At 45.5% G+C, this 13307-nt stretch overlaps 2 protein-coding genes across 2 annotated transcripts; one reads left to right on the forward strand and one right to left on the reverse strand.

The window, feature by feature from the left end:
- Window positions 1–468: 468 nt before the first annotated feature.
- On the forward strand, window positions 469–6460 carry LOC135814821 (transcription factor BTF3 homolog 4-like). Its single transcript, XM_065328000.1, has 8 exons — window positions 469–666; window positions 775–840; window positions 3193–3292; window positions 3977–4033; window positions 4489–4526; window positions 5130–5175; window positions 5596–5649; window positions 6251–6460. The coding sequence occupies exons 1-8, from the start codon at window positions 613–615 to the stop codon at window positions 6301–6303; spliced, it is 468 nt and encodes a 155-aa protein (XP_065184072.1). The 5' UTR covers window positions 469–612; the 3' UTR covers window positions 6304–6460.
- Window positions 6461–8218: 1758 nt separating this feature from the next.
- On the reverse strand, window positions 8219–12428 carry LOC135814822 (solute carrier family 66 member 2-like). The gene is made up of 4 exons (XM_065328001.1): window positions 11856–12428; window positions 10455–10579; window positions 9762–9978; window positions 8219–9115 (listed from the first exon to the last, which is right to left on the reverse strand). The coding sequence occupies exons 1-4, from the start codon at window positions 12134–12136 to the stop codon at window positions 8965–8967; spliced, it is 774 nt and encodes a 257-aa protein (XP_065184073.1). The 5' UTR covers window positions 12137–12428; the 3' UTR covers window positions 8219–8964.
- Between the last annotated feature and the right edge of the window lie 879 nt (window positions 12429–13307).

Below are 13307 nucleotides of genomic sequence, written 5' to 3' on the forward strand. Positions count from 1 at the left end.
GAGGGATGCCAATGTTACAGACATTGGAATGCATGTATGTTATCGGCTGGCGCCGAAGGTAGCCTGCCACCTTAAAAAAACGTTTACTTACGGTTTAGTACACAGAGTCGTTTTTACGGATCCTACACTCAGTACTGCATGTAGACCTACTGAGTACTGTCTCAGTAATGGCTAGCGCTAGCATCCTGGTTGGTTTGGGCACGAGATCAAACATGGTGGCCTGAGCTGAGGCCGTTTGAGCCAGGCTAGGCTAGGCTGCGTCCATCGCTAGGGTCTAGTACGGGTAGGGAGGTTTTTCAACGCGATCACAGCTGTTTTGTCGACCACCCGTTACCACTAGCTAGACTCAACAGTCAGTGCACTTATAATTATACACTCGTAGATCTGCGACTACGCGTATACGAGCTCCGTTTTCGTACTCAAGATCTACGCAGCTACGTAGTCGGCTTTACAGCCTTTAGCAGGCGCACATGGTCACTTTCAGTGCAACCTTTTCACAGGAATGGCGAACTAGAGTTGAAAAAGTCGCTCTGCTAACCAAACTAGTCGCGGGCCGAGCAGCTGATTCGTCGACAAGTAACTAATTGTAGGGAAGAGTAGCTTACCTCGAAAATGAATCCAGAAAAGCTGAAGGCAATGCAGGAGCAAGTCCGCATCGGTGGCAAGGTAAATTCGCTAGCTGCTGCTGCTGCGAAGGTTCTTTCGTAACTGACCTCGTCCGTTTTTCTGGCCGAACACTTTTTGTCTACCCGCCTTGTGCGATCTCCTTTGAAGGGCTCTGCTCGCAGAAAGAAGAAGGTCGTGCACAAGACGTCCAAGTCAGATGATATCAAGCTACAGGTTAGTTACGACTGGCTAGAAATGCCTGCATTGCCATCTGTTTGACCGCCAGCATCGGAAAGTTTTATGCAATAATCGCTAATGCAAAAAAAAACCTCTTGCTGCATGCAATGTAGATTTACTCGTACATAGAAATGTGAACATCGTGCTCCTTGCTGGGGTAGAGTTGAATGAGTAAAACCTACGGAAGGCGCATGCTTCCACGGACCACGGATACCGGTGACGGTTGCTGCTCCAGTCACTCAGACATTCTGTGCAGGAATACTGGCTGTACTGGCTGTTGGGAATTCCACCAGCCTGTCTGTCTATACCATAGTGATTTCTGTTGTACTGCTCTAACGCACCACCCTACATCCATGCCGCCATCGAAGCTATGGCGGTGGTGGCCATTCGTGATGGGTACGTTTCGTGTGTGAAAATGGATGGCAGCATGATTATTGAATGGTTTCCTGCTATGCATGGGTAATTCAGCCTGAGTATTAATAATCTATTTTAAAAATGGTATAAAATACCTACCATAAGCTTTGTAAGCTTATGTTTCTATAATGAATTCAGGTGGTGAGCCAAGGAAATAAGTTTTGTAACATGGAAATTGCGGGCACATGTTATGCGATCGAGTCCACCAACTAAACCAGCTTTTAAACAGTCAGATGTGCACAATCTAGCACAAAACTGACAAGGAGTACTGAGACATTCCACGACATGAAAGTCAGCTTGAGCACTGCTCGATAGCGCTAACCAACGGCCTTCCAGCTTGGAAGGTTCATGGATATTAGTGCTAGTTTCCATGTTACAAAACTTTTTTCCTTGGCTCACCACCTGAGTTCTTAATGCACACCTGAAGAGCCGTCATGAACAATACGGCGAAGCGATCGTCGTGTGATGCTATACATGTTATTGCAATTAGTTAGCCCATCATTGTCATCAACTAAGTACAGTACTGTAGGATACTGGCGTTCGGTTTGTTACAATTCGTCCTGGCGAAGTTTCCCCTTCATAATTTCATCTCTGGTAATATTGAGCCTCCCAAGTTGGGTGGTTGTTGCTTTGCGTAGTCAAATTGTGGTTTGACCGTTCTGTCTGGTCTTGCCGTCTCATCATCGTACCAGGCCAGCATTCCATGAAGTCTTGGAATGTAGCTTGTGCTTGGCTCGATGGCGCTCGCCTTCCCCTCTTTGAAATTAGCACTAATATCCATGAACCTTCCAAGTTGGAAGGCCATTGGTTAGCGCTATCGAGCAGTGCTCAAGCTGACTTTCATGTCGTGGAATGTCTCAGTACTCCTTGTCAGTTTTGTGCTAGATTGTGCACATCTGACTGTTTAAAAGCTGGTTTAGTTGGTGGACTCGATCGCATAACATGTGCCCGCAATTTCCATGTTACAAACCTTTCTATAATCATAGATACAAATTCAATGAATATCAAATATTCGAAGGCCAACGCGAAGGTATGGTAACGATCAGCATCATCCCTGGCCCACGCTACTGTCTTGCAGAAGATGCAACTATATTGTGCTTGTTGCGGGTTGGCTTTGCCTGAATCTCGGCATGTACTAAGTATAGCACACCATCCACATGATCCATGCCCATGTGTGATCGGAACTGGCCCTTGCTTGGAGAGCCACGCGTGGTGTGAAAAAAAGTAAAGTTTGCACGTCCGCGTTACAACCGGCTATACAATTGCTTTGAGAAACACAACCAGCTTAGGAAGTTTCGCTCGTGCCAGGCCACCACCATGTCTGTGATACCAGGGTGGCAGATGCAGCGCCTAACGGCGAGGGTGAGGGTAACTCTCACAACCAATGCCCGGCAAGGGGGCGAACCTCGTTAGCTGCGTCCATGTCACCCTCACTCCGAGTTGTGAGCCCGCAGTTGACCGTGGGTGTCGGCGCAGTTCCTTGCATGCATGTGGTTCGCGCATGCACCACCGCATTTGTTAGCACAGTACACGCTCCCTGCTCCCAGCGCGGGTCTCGAACTCAGGACCGTGTGATTCGCAGGCAAACCCACAGCCACTCGGCCAAAGCGCTGGTCTCGGTGCAATACCTTAAAAAGTACCGCATATCGAAGAGGTTCGTATCGTCGACATTACAACAGAACGTTCCTTGTTGGTAGGTATGGTGAAGTGTGAATGGGTTTGTGAGCGCGTATACGGTGAAGCGTGGCTGAGTCATTAAGACGTACCGGTAAGATGAAAACTCCTCCATGCGCCAATCCGGACAAAGTCTCGCACTCCGGGAAATGTCCTCTTCGTATTGGCTACTGCTTTTTCTTCCTTTTTCTTTTGAAGTAACTTCTATTGTGTTCATCACTGTTGTTCCTCGACTGTTTGATGTGGTGTGTATAACTGCAGAACAACCTGAAGAAAATGGGTATGAACAACATCCCCGGAATTGAGGAGGTCAACATGTTTCAGCAGGACGGCAACGTATTGCATTTCTCAAACCCCAAAGGTGAGGCACGTGCAGGGTACCCGGTACATTCTGTTCTGACTAGGACAGCGGAGTGATAGTGCCGTCCCCGCATCCAGCGGCAGCTAGGGTTTGTGGAACGTGTGTTCAGTGTATTGGCAGTGTGTGTGAAGAGGGAAACATTTCGAGCTTTCATGCATTGTTGTTCCCGGGGTGTTTGAGTTAAAATAATTCTTTGTTGCCATCTTCCATAGGTCCGTCAAATAGTAGTATTAATAGGTTTTTCACTTGACCCGACGAGACCACACGACGCTTGCAGACAACAGCACGAACAGTTCATCAGCCACACTCCACGAAAGCAAGTAGTATTACTCCTGACAAGTCCTGTTTCGTTCCATAAAGATGACGGGGAACTCATCAGAGGAGAAGCAGTTGTTTGAGTTGTCGGATCCCTATCGAGCGGATGCAGGTAGAGGTTTATTTACTGTGTTTGTCAAATTGGGTCAAGTGACATTACTTTAGCTGAACATCATGGAAGTACTAATAGTAGCCTGGTGACGGCTCAGTGACATCTGTGCACTAGGCTGGCAGGATAGCTCGTTGATATCATTAAAACTATTGAGCATGCCAACGATTTTTGTAAAACTGTGTCCACATACTAGTACCGCATACAGATTGATTGCCGGAGTGCTACATTTTGTTTTGACTTTGTCCTTGTCCATGCAGTGTCGGCTCTCATCCCAGCCAATACGTTTTCCGTCACCGGACCATGCGAACAAAAGTGTATGTCTGCACCTCCAATAATCGACCTTGTTTACAATACAATAGCGCGGGACAGTTATGTTACACAGACAGAAGAACGAGCTCGAATATTTTCATCTGGTGATCGATTCAGTTCGTGAAACTCAGAGTTACAAAAAAAACTGCTCGTTCTTCTGTCTGTGTATTCCGCTCTTTGCTTTCGGCGAATTGAGCCCTCTACGGACGGTGGATGAACTTCACATGGGGGACAGTTATGTTATCTATATTTTACTTCACCATAGGTACAGGCATTGCTGCCTTCTTGCTGTGGATCATGTTTGATATGTACAGTCCATACATCTATACTTGTTATCATTCACGGAATGACGTTGAATCACATGTTGAATTGTTTGTCAACCTGTTTGTCAACCTTTTGCAGCGCTTAGCCTTATCATTCACCTGGTTTGCTGGTGTTTTAAAATGTTTTGTACCTGCAGCTCTTGGTGAACTCCTGCCTACTATTCTGCAGCAGATGGTGAGTGTGATATTATTGCTGTACTGGTCCAGTGCGTGGTAGAGATATTGCTGTTCTGCGGGTCCAGTGTGTGGTAGACAAACCGGCTTTAGTAGCATGCACTTGATTGCTATTACCAGTGCATGCACTCTTCTATGTTGTGACGTGGGAGATCGGAATATGTAACCGTATGCAAAGGCCACCCCGGTGGTGCATTACCGTATTATCTCTAATATAAGCACAGTCTCCGATAATAGCACGTCTCCAATAATAGAACACCTTGGGGTGGCATTCAAAAAATAAAGTGCTCAGTCTCCATTATAAGCACACTGTGTAAATTATATTTAAATTCATTATCTGTACCGGCGAAAAAAACCCTGAAATGTGTGTGTCTGACATGAATTTGGCATGGCAACATGCCTCTGAAATGAGGTTGAAATAATAATGGAACAGTCTCCAATAAAGGAACGTCTCCATTAATAGCACGGGGCGGAAGTACATTGAAAAAATAAAGGACCGTTCTTATATTAGAGATAATACGGTATGTGTTTCAATATGCCTTTGAAGTTTGAACCTATAATTAATGATTAATTCCGGATATGGTTTTGCTGCTTTGTGTTGCAGGACTCGCAGAGTTTGTCCGGACTAAAGAAGATGTTCGACCCAGCGGGTTAGTGGGAGTGCATAAACACGGACGCCACATGTAGGGGTTACGCTTCTTACATGATTGAACTGCTGCTCAGTGAAAAGAACTGAAAACACAACATCGACGACTACAACAACAACAACAACAACAACAACAACAGCAGCAGTAGTAACATTTTTATCTCTTATTGGCCACTGGCCATCGTGAGAATAAAGATTTGAAATAACAACAGTTTTGATTATTCGGCAAGACTTCAATTGTTTTTACTCGGCTTGTGTAGACTAGCACAATTTGTGGAATTATATTCTGGGAAAGTGCTAGACCTCTCCCAGCGCCACTCTGATAAGGCAACCATTTGTCCAGGGGACCACTGTACTATTAGCCCTCTTCTTGTCTGTGCATGCACGTGTGTGTGTGTGTGTATGTGGTGTTGTCACATTGCAGCTGCAAAGAGCACCATATCCGAGATAACAGAGGATGACGAGGATGACGTACCAGGTAGGCTTGCTGAGTATCATCCACGGCCATACCCAGGAATATGATTAGGGGAGGGGGATTGCTGTGATTCACAAATCAATCAATCAAAACATGCGGACCTCTTTTGGATTGGCCCTTCTACATGCTTGTGCCTGACTTATTGTGCTCTTGTTGCTAATGCTATTCATGGTCACTTTACATGTAGCTCTCGTCAAACTATTTTAGCTAGTTTGATTTTTTTTGATCGCTTTTCGTTTAGCTTATGTCTTCGAGACTTGGTGGAAAGGGCAACAGTAATGACAAGAATCGAATTTTAGAAACTTCACCCTTGACACAAATAGAGCTAACTAGATAGCTTCTCAAGCGTTAATTGGCTTGAATAGGTTACAGGCAGTATGTAGGTTACAGGCAGTATGAAGGTAGCAGCAGGGAGTGGCGAAATGCCATTGCTATGTTTGCTGTCCTGGACTCTGAACAGCAAAGACGTTTCAGGCACGCGTGCTTAGCGTACAGTCATGCACCTGTGCCGCTTAGACGTCATGTTGCATATATTTTTCTAAGTTGATGTCTGTGTACGATGTACAAGTCACTGTGCCCTCTGTCTGTTGTGTTTCTTCTGCAGAGCTGACTGGTGATTTCGACTCCGTGGCTTCTGCTGATGCTGAAGCCTCATAGGTACAACGAGAAGCACCGACAACCGGCAGACCAACTCCATCTTCGAGGCTGCAGTGAACATGGCTTGTTGCATTCCTTCTCTTGAATCTTTTCTACAGCTTGGCAATTTTATAACATTCTAGAGAAAGGAAAGGAATAAAGAGTATACCCACCATGATGAGACTGTCTTGTTGAGGGCGTGAGTGTTGTGCTGTTGTTGTTGTTGTGCGTGGACTCTGTGGATGAACCTCTCGATGTATGCTCATAATAATGTGGCTGAAAGCAAGTGACGTGGCGAGGATCATGCCAGGATCATGCCCAGTAACCTGTTGGGCTTGTGGCCAGAAGTACACCACCGCCACCTGTGCTATAGCTAAGACGTTTTCGCACCTGACCGTGAGCCTAGCAACCGATGCGCACAGCTATTTTGCGTGGACGTGGACATGAAAAACGAAATGTGGGTGATTGCCTTGTGCTATGCAAGTTGCTGACAAGCGCCCGGCCTGCACTGTATGCCGTGCTCTCTAGGCGATTGAGGAAACAGCTGCAAGGATTGTATATAGTCAGCTCAGTACTCGTGACAAAGATGCAAGCTACAGGCGACCGAGCAAAAATCGTCATGCCGCATATTTTATAGTTGCGCAATCTACGCAAACAGTGAGGCGGATCTACATTAGCATACAATAATGTACAGTCAACTTCGCTAATAACGACTGCGGATATAACGACAATTCGCGAATAACGACCGAATTTCCATGCCCAGAGCAAAGTCCCATCTAACTGTATACATTTAACTTCGGATATAACGACTATCTGAATAACGACAATTCGCGTATAGCGACATGCTTTTAGTGCCCCGAGGTGATATTCACTGCTTGAATAACGACTTTCTGGGCTTTTGACAGCTATTTCAAGTACATAATACCTGTCAGTCAAGTACATGTACCTGTCATGCAGAAGTACCAGAACCTATGGTGATGGATATTATTATAAAGGCACACATGCAAGAAAATGCAGCCAATGGGGGGGGGGGCTTTTTCTTCCTTTTCTTATGTTGGCTTCAAAATTGTTGGATTTACCAGCACACCTATATGATTGTATACAATGTACATGTAGTTGTACATGATTGTACAGTAATTATCATACATGTACATGTCTCTGGCCCTGTAGATGACTCGATATGAAAATAAAGTACACATTGACATAGAGCAAGAAAAGAGCTTGATTTTGATATGCATGTCATACTATAAAATATGGGTTCACATACATTCAAATGGGACTTCGGTTATAAGGACACTTCGCGAATAAGGACACTTTTCTGATGCCCCGCCGAATGTCGTTATTGGCGAAGTTGACTGTAGAAGTATTTAAATTTGTCCATGGGTGTCTTCATCGTTTTGAGTGTGGGACCGACACCTAAAAACCTGACATGCCTACTTCCAGTTTACATTTACATAATGGTTGTAGTTTTGCATGTGGAATCAAATTTCTGGAACACACGGCAAGAAAGTTCAGTATCTTCCATGCTGGTACAGTTGCGCTCGGTGAAATCCGACCAGAAGTGCAAAGCTGGCGCCTTGGACTAGTTCCTACTACGTCATAGTATTTGTACATGTGTACGTCCAGCCGCATTCTTGCCACTTCCAGGGTGTCGAGAGCGTGCAAGCTGAGGGCGCCAAATATGCACGCTGGGTCGGATTTCACCAAGCGCAACTGTACTCCTTGGAGATGCAGGGCTGGGCCTGGGGGCCCCCCGGGGGGCTGCCGCAAGTTTTGTTTGTGCATTGTCAGAAACCTCTAGATGTTTTCCCTTCTTCCAAACTCCATGAGAGAAGAGATGTTACTCTATAGGTCACCCAATCATTGCGTGTGTTCAGCCACTGCAGCCAGTGCAGGGCATGTGAAGGAACACCAATCTACAGCCCACTGGTGGAAATTAGTGCTTACATTTCTCACAATCATCGTCCACTGAAAGGCAATGTACTGAGCATACTGGTAATAGAGTCGTTGCGAAAAACCACCGACTCCGCATTGTGCATGATAGCTAGCTAGAAGAAATCTGCTGGGTTGAGGGGGAAGCGTTCCAAACTACTAAGTACAAAATAGGGCAAGGGAGCTTGTGTAACTGCAGAATTGTTCAATTTAAAAAAAATCATTCCCACGATATTTCTACAAAGAAAAAGAATAGTTAAAAGTTGTCATATGTGCACATGTTCTGATGGTTGGTTCTCCTATCCCACTAAAACACCACAACAGTAAAAAAGAGTAAGAAAAAGTAACGTGTGCAAAGCGCTTTGCTGATTCGCGTCGTGTCGCAGCAGCTCTAATCTGACTGGTGACAACACTGCAAAAGCGGCTAGCAGGGATTTGATTAGCTGTGCAAAGCCAGGCCGAGTCCAGCTCAGCCCAGTTTGTAAAAACACCTGAGCACATACGCTGTGTACTCCTCATAAAGACTAAAGCTGTATACTTGCCTTAAAAATGAGGAAAAAAAGGTAGACAGAAGCATATCGTAATTATAATTATATACTACATTATCCAGTCATCTGAGGACATCAATAGCACATAAATAGCCTTTGAACATACACAACAATCAAGAGCACACAGGAAAGAGCATCAGTGTTACTACCGTCCTTGGTAGCAGCACAAGCACTAGTGTGCATGTTGCATGGTTTGTCAGTCTCATACGTACGTGCCCACCTGGTAGAATATGGCTAGGTCCAAGCTGATCTGCAGGAAGCCGCACAGCCAGAACTGTAGTGGGGTTTGCTTAGCAATGAAGTAGATCGTCTTGAAGATGTCGCCAGCAAGCCACAGCGTCACCATGGCCACACTAGAGAACATAATGCAGGAGAGAGAGAGAGAGAGAGAGAGAGAGAGAGAGAGAGAGAGAGAGAGAGACAGAGAGAGACAGAGAGAGAGAGAGAGAGAGAGAGAGAGAGAGAGAGAGAGAGAGAGAGATTGCATATTTCAAACAGGGTGCATAAGGTGGAGATGTTAAGTGCAGAGAATAGATGATACACATACATCATACGTGTCAGGGGCGTACATGTAGGTAGAGTGCTTGATAGCACGCCCGCGTTTCATGTAATTACTATTGCGGGCTTACTGTGGACTCAAATCAGGCATGTATCGTCTAGATAGCTGAGAATCCCTTTAGATATACATGTACCCCTGGTTATGCACCTGGGTGGACGACAGACAGGCGAGACCAAAAACGCCGTCACACAGAGTCCTGATTTCACTTCGAGGAGCATGCCTAAACAATCCAGACTACAGCAGCCGCCTGTGATATACAGATCATCCCCGTTTACAGCCTCACAATGTCTCTGCGCAACCAGTGGCACACACGGACTAGTAGGCTGCAGTGCGCCAGGCGCAGTTGAGCTGTGCCCGAGAGCGATTCCACACTTTGATTGGCCACTACTGCAGTATTCATGCCAGCGCGGATGTATGAAGAACACGCAACCCTGCTATACCTCATGCCTTGCGTCGACTTGGTTTCATAGTTGTGCAGAAACTGAGGTAGCGCAAGGCAAGCTTCCGTCATCAGCGCCGCCAATCCGATGCCCTCTACAAATATATAGCTGTGCCGCAGTGCTGCCATGGAGATGCCGATGGCACAGGCCATCGCTGCAAGGAACTGGACGTAGTCCTCAAAGCTGGTCCATTTCCAGAAATAGTCGAAATCAAAGTCTGCAGAGGAGAACAGCAAGAGAAGAAAGGGGTAGGATTTGTACCCTGTTGATGTGAGAGAACAGCGTGAAAAGAAGCAGATTGTGTCCATTGGCATGCGAAGAAGAACCCCAATAGCTATTGAGTAAGAACTAAGTAGTCATCAAAGCGCCCTAAGGCTAACACCTGTATACGGTGCCACATGCCTGTACAAACAAATCCTAGAAGTAACTACAATCAACCTCGTGAATAACAACCTCGGGTATAAGAACAACTTGCGAATAACGACACAACCTTCAGAGCTAGTGGCCATTTCACTGCATACTATCAACCTCACAGGCACACAAGTAAAGTAGCAACAGCACACGGAAAAGAACACCCATCTCTTGTCTGATCGAGAGTCGTTACTCACAAGCTTGGCTGTACATGAATTGCACAAGACACAAAGCTACTTCAAGCAGTGAGACAGGCATTCTGTACACGGTGGGCACACCCACCTAAAAAACGGCGTTTCCCTTTGGTGTTGGGCGTTACTTTCACGCAGAGGCGCAGCAGCACCAACATGGCAATCACCATTATGATACTCTGCAGCAGTAAAGGAAGTTCAAAAGGATGGCCAAACCTGGACAGAGCATACACCAAGGACGCGGCAGCAGACAATCAGTGATTGACATACACCTAACGGATATCTTGGGCATGGTGACACAAGCGAAACTTCCTAAGCTGGTTGTGTTTCTCAACACAATCACTGCATAGCAGGTGGTAATGCAAACATGTGATTAACGGCTACTGCGGTCCATGGGCAATCGGAGACTCGTGGCCTGCCATGAGGGCAACACAGATGTGTGCATTGGGATTTTAGGGTGTTGATCCCCCGTCATGGCTGGTCAGGACTATCTATAGTGTCAATTGAGTGCAACATATCGGCTCAGCTTCGCCATGTTCCTTGATATGAGGCTAGGCATGTACTATGTATGAGTGCTGTTCACATGCATACATGTGGGAGACCTACGCTGTACAAAGCAAAGTGCAACATGTTGCGACTCGAAGTCGCTAGCAACTGGTGTGTTGTGCCAGATTTGCAACACAGGGCCTGGGTCTGGGCCGTTGTTAGGCATAATACATAGATTGTACAAGTGAACCGCGGCCTGTATAGAGTACTTCAAGTAAAATGAATTACTGGTGTACAATGTACTGTAAAATATACGCAAATGTACAGTTGCGCTCGGTGAAATCCGACCTGAAATGCAAAACTGGCGCCCCATGCCAGTTCTGATTACATCATTGCATTTGTGCATGTGTACGTCCGGGCGCATTCGTACTTTTGCTAGGGCGTCAAGGGCTGTGTAACTTGAGGGTGCCACATACTGTAGAACGGGTAATTTTAGCGACTATTAATTTTAGCGTTTTCCCATTGTCAACCGGTTAGCGACGTTTTATCTTAGAGATTTGCAGCGATTTTACTCACGGATCACCAGTGCACTACTAATGTCTCAACGGATTAGCGACTTGAAACTTTAGCGAAAATGAGTCGATCGCTAAATTCGCTAGGGTTTTTACGTCGCTAAAATTAACCGTTTTACAGTATGCACTCTGGGTCGGATTTCACCGATCGCAACCGTACATTCAGCATGCAATCCATACATGCCAGTAAGAACTTGAATAATAAAAAAATCCGCCCGTCCGCCCGCATCAATTTCATACGCGTGCTGCCCAGGTACTGTATCTCGATTATTTTTTGGTCTCTCTTTTAATAGGTGCTAGGCATAGCTCAATAATTTCCTCCATAGATCCCATCTCCATGTATGTATATGTATGGGAGGATTATATTCAGCAAAAAAATAAATAAAAGATAATGCTGTAAAATTACAAATTACACGTGGTAAATCTGCACTCACCAGAAGGCAATTCGTAACATGTTGGCCAGCAGAAGTACCAGGCAGACTTTGGTTGAGAATCCACCGACTGATCCGGATTTGCTGATCGTCATATACTGCGGAACGTATGGCAGTACACCGCCCACGATCATGAACGCAGAGGCGCCATAAGATATCGCTGATGCTAGAATTGAGCTGGACATGATACCAGACGACGAGCTATCTACAGGGATTCCAAGTTTGTTGAGAATACTATGAACTCTACTGCTATTGGCTTTGAAAAGTCCGATTGTTCCGACCATTCAAGATTCCTGCAGAAAATGCGTTTTACATGGACTTTAGCTGGAAAAGAAAATAATTGAGCCAAGACCTGGACGTGTTATTACTAGACTGGCAAGAGACAAGACTTTCCATAGATTTCAGTCTTCACTGTATGCTAGGTGCATCAGAAAACATGACAAGACCAAGTAAACTGACAGCTGGGGACGGTGAATCCGCGTCGTCCACACACTGGAGACAAATAAAACGCCAAGCAGAATCTCGAGATCGACGTATGCGCACTATTGCGCAGTGGACGTGGACGTGGCCTCGAGGATGAAGGAAGCACATGTTTCTTCAGGAAATTTGAAAACCGGAGGCGATCAGCAGGGGGAATCCCCGAAACCAAAAACTATCTTTGCCTTTTGCCAGTTTTGAACGTCATACAGTTTCACACTTTCACAAGTACATTGAAGTTTCAGTTTCAGAGAGGTCAGTCAGAACATGTGAACAAGAGGAGGTTGTGCGCTCATAACATACTGACTGTGATACATACTTATACATCATCATGACAATACAGTGTACTGAACTGGTTGTGGCCATTGAAATGACAGTATTGATTAACAAGCCATACACTGCACTCATCTCCTTTCCTCTCTCTCTTCCTCCCTTTCCTTAAACAGTACACAGGAGAGCCCCTCGATAGGCCTCTACGGCCTTTGGACAATCCTTAAATAAAATCAATCAATCAATGATTGAAGGCCTATCATGAATACAGTCATGTACATAATATCAGTTGAAATAATTCACATCATTGTACGTTGTAGAAGAGAACTATTGTACTGATGTTGATGCAGATAGATGATACTTCTGTTTCCATGAGGTTGACTACAAAGAAATTGAGCCTGAGAAGCGGACTGTTGAATTTTCACAAAGACTTGTAAAGCTAGAATGATAATGTTTGTCAGGCACAATGCAGTACAGGACCTGAGGTACTGTAGATCTGCCAGATTGCACATGCAGTCAACACACATCCATCACGCAGTTTCAACGGTGAGCTTCCACAAAATTAATGTCAATGTGACCGACGTTAGTTGTGTAAGCATCAAGATTAGTAAGGCTGGGAGGCACTGAACCTTTTCCCTTTCACGGGTAGTAGCTGCATGTAATGACCGACGTGACTTTGGCAAGTGCGCGTATGAAGGGAGACTTCAA

The sequence above is a fragment of the Sycon ciliatum genome, chromosome 4 (genome assembly GCF_964019385.1).
Source record: "Sycon ciliatum chromosome 4, ocSycCili1.1, whole genome shotgun sequence".
Taxonomy (NCBI): Eukaryota; Metazoa; Porifera; class Calcarea; order Leucosolenida; family Sycettidae; genus Sycon; species Sycon ciliatum.

Bases quoted from the DNA above. Each gene is read 5' to 3' on its own strand.
- LOC135814822 (XM_065328001.1), bottom strand. From the start codon at position 12,136: ATGGTCGGAACAATCGGACTTTTCAAAGCCAATAGCAGTAGAGTTCAT. The intron at 10,580-11,855 runs GTGAGTGCAGAT...TGCTCTGTCCAG, and splicing joins ATGTTACGAATTGCCTTCTG to GTTTGGCCATCCTTTTGAAC. The intron at 9,116-9,761 runs GTATAGCAGGGT...TATGTTCTCTAG, and splicing joins AAGTCGACGCAAGGCATGAG to TGTGGCCATGGTGACGCTGT.
- LOC135814821 (XM_065328000.1), top strand. From the start codon at position 613: ATGAATCCAGAAAAGCTGAAGGCAATGCAGGAGCAAGTCCGCATCGGT. The intron at 667-774 runs GTAAATTCGCTA...TCTCCTTTGAAG, and splicing joins AAGTCCGCATCGGTGGCAAG to GGCTCTGCTCGCAGAAAGAA. The intron at 5,650-6,250 runs GTAGGCTTGCTG...TTTCTTCTGCAG, and splicing joins TGACGAGGATGACGTACCAG to AGCTGACTGGTGATTTCGAC.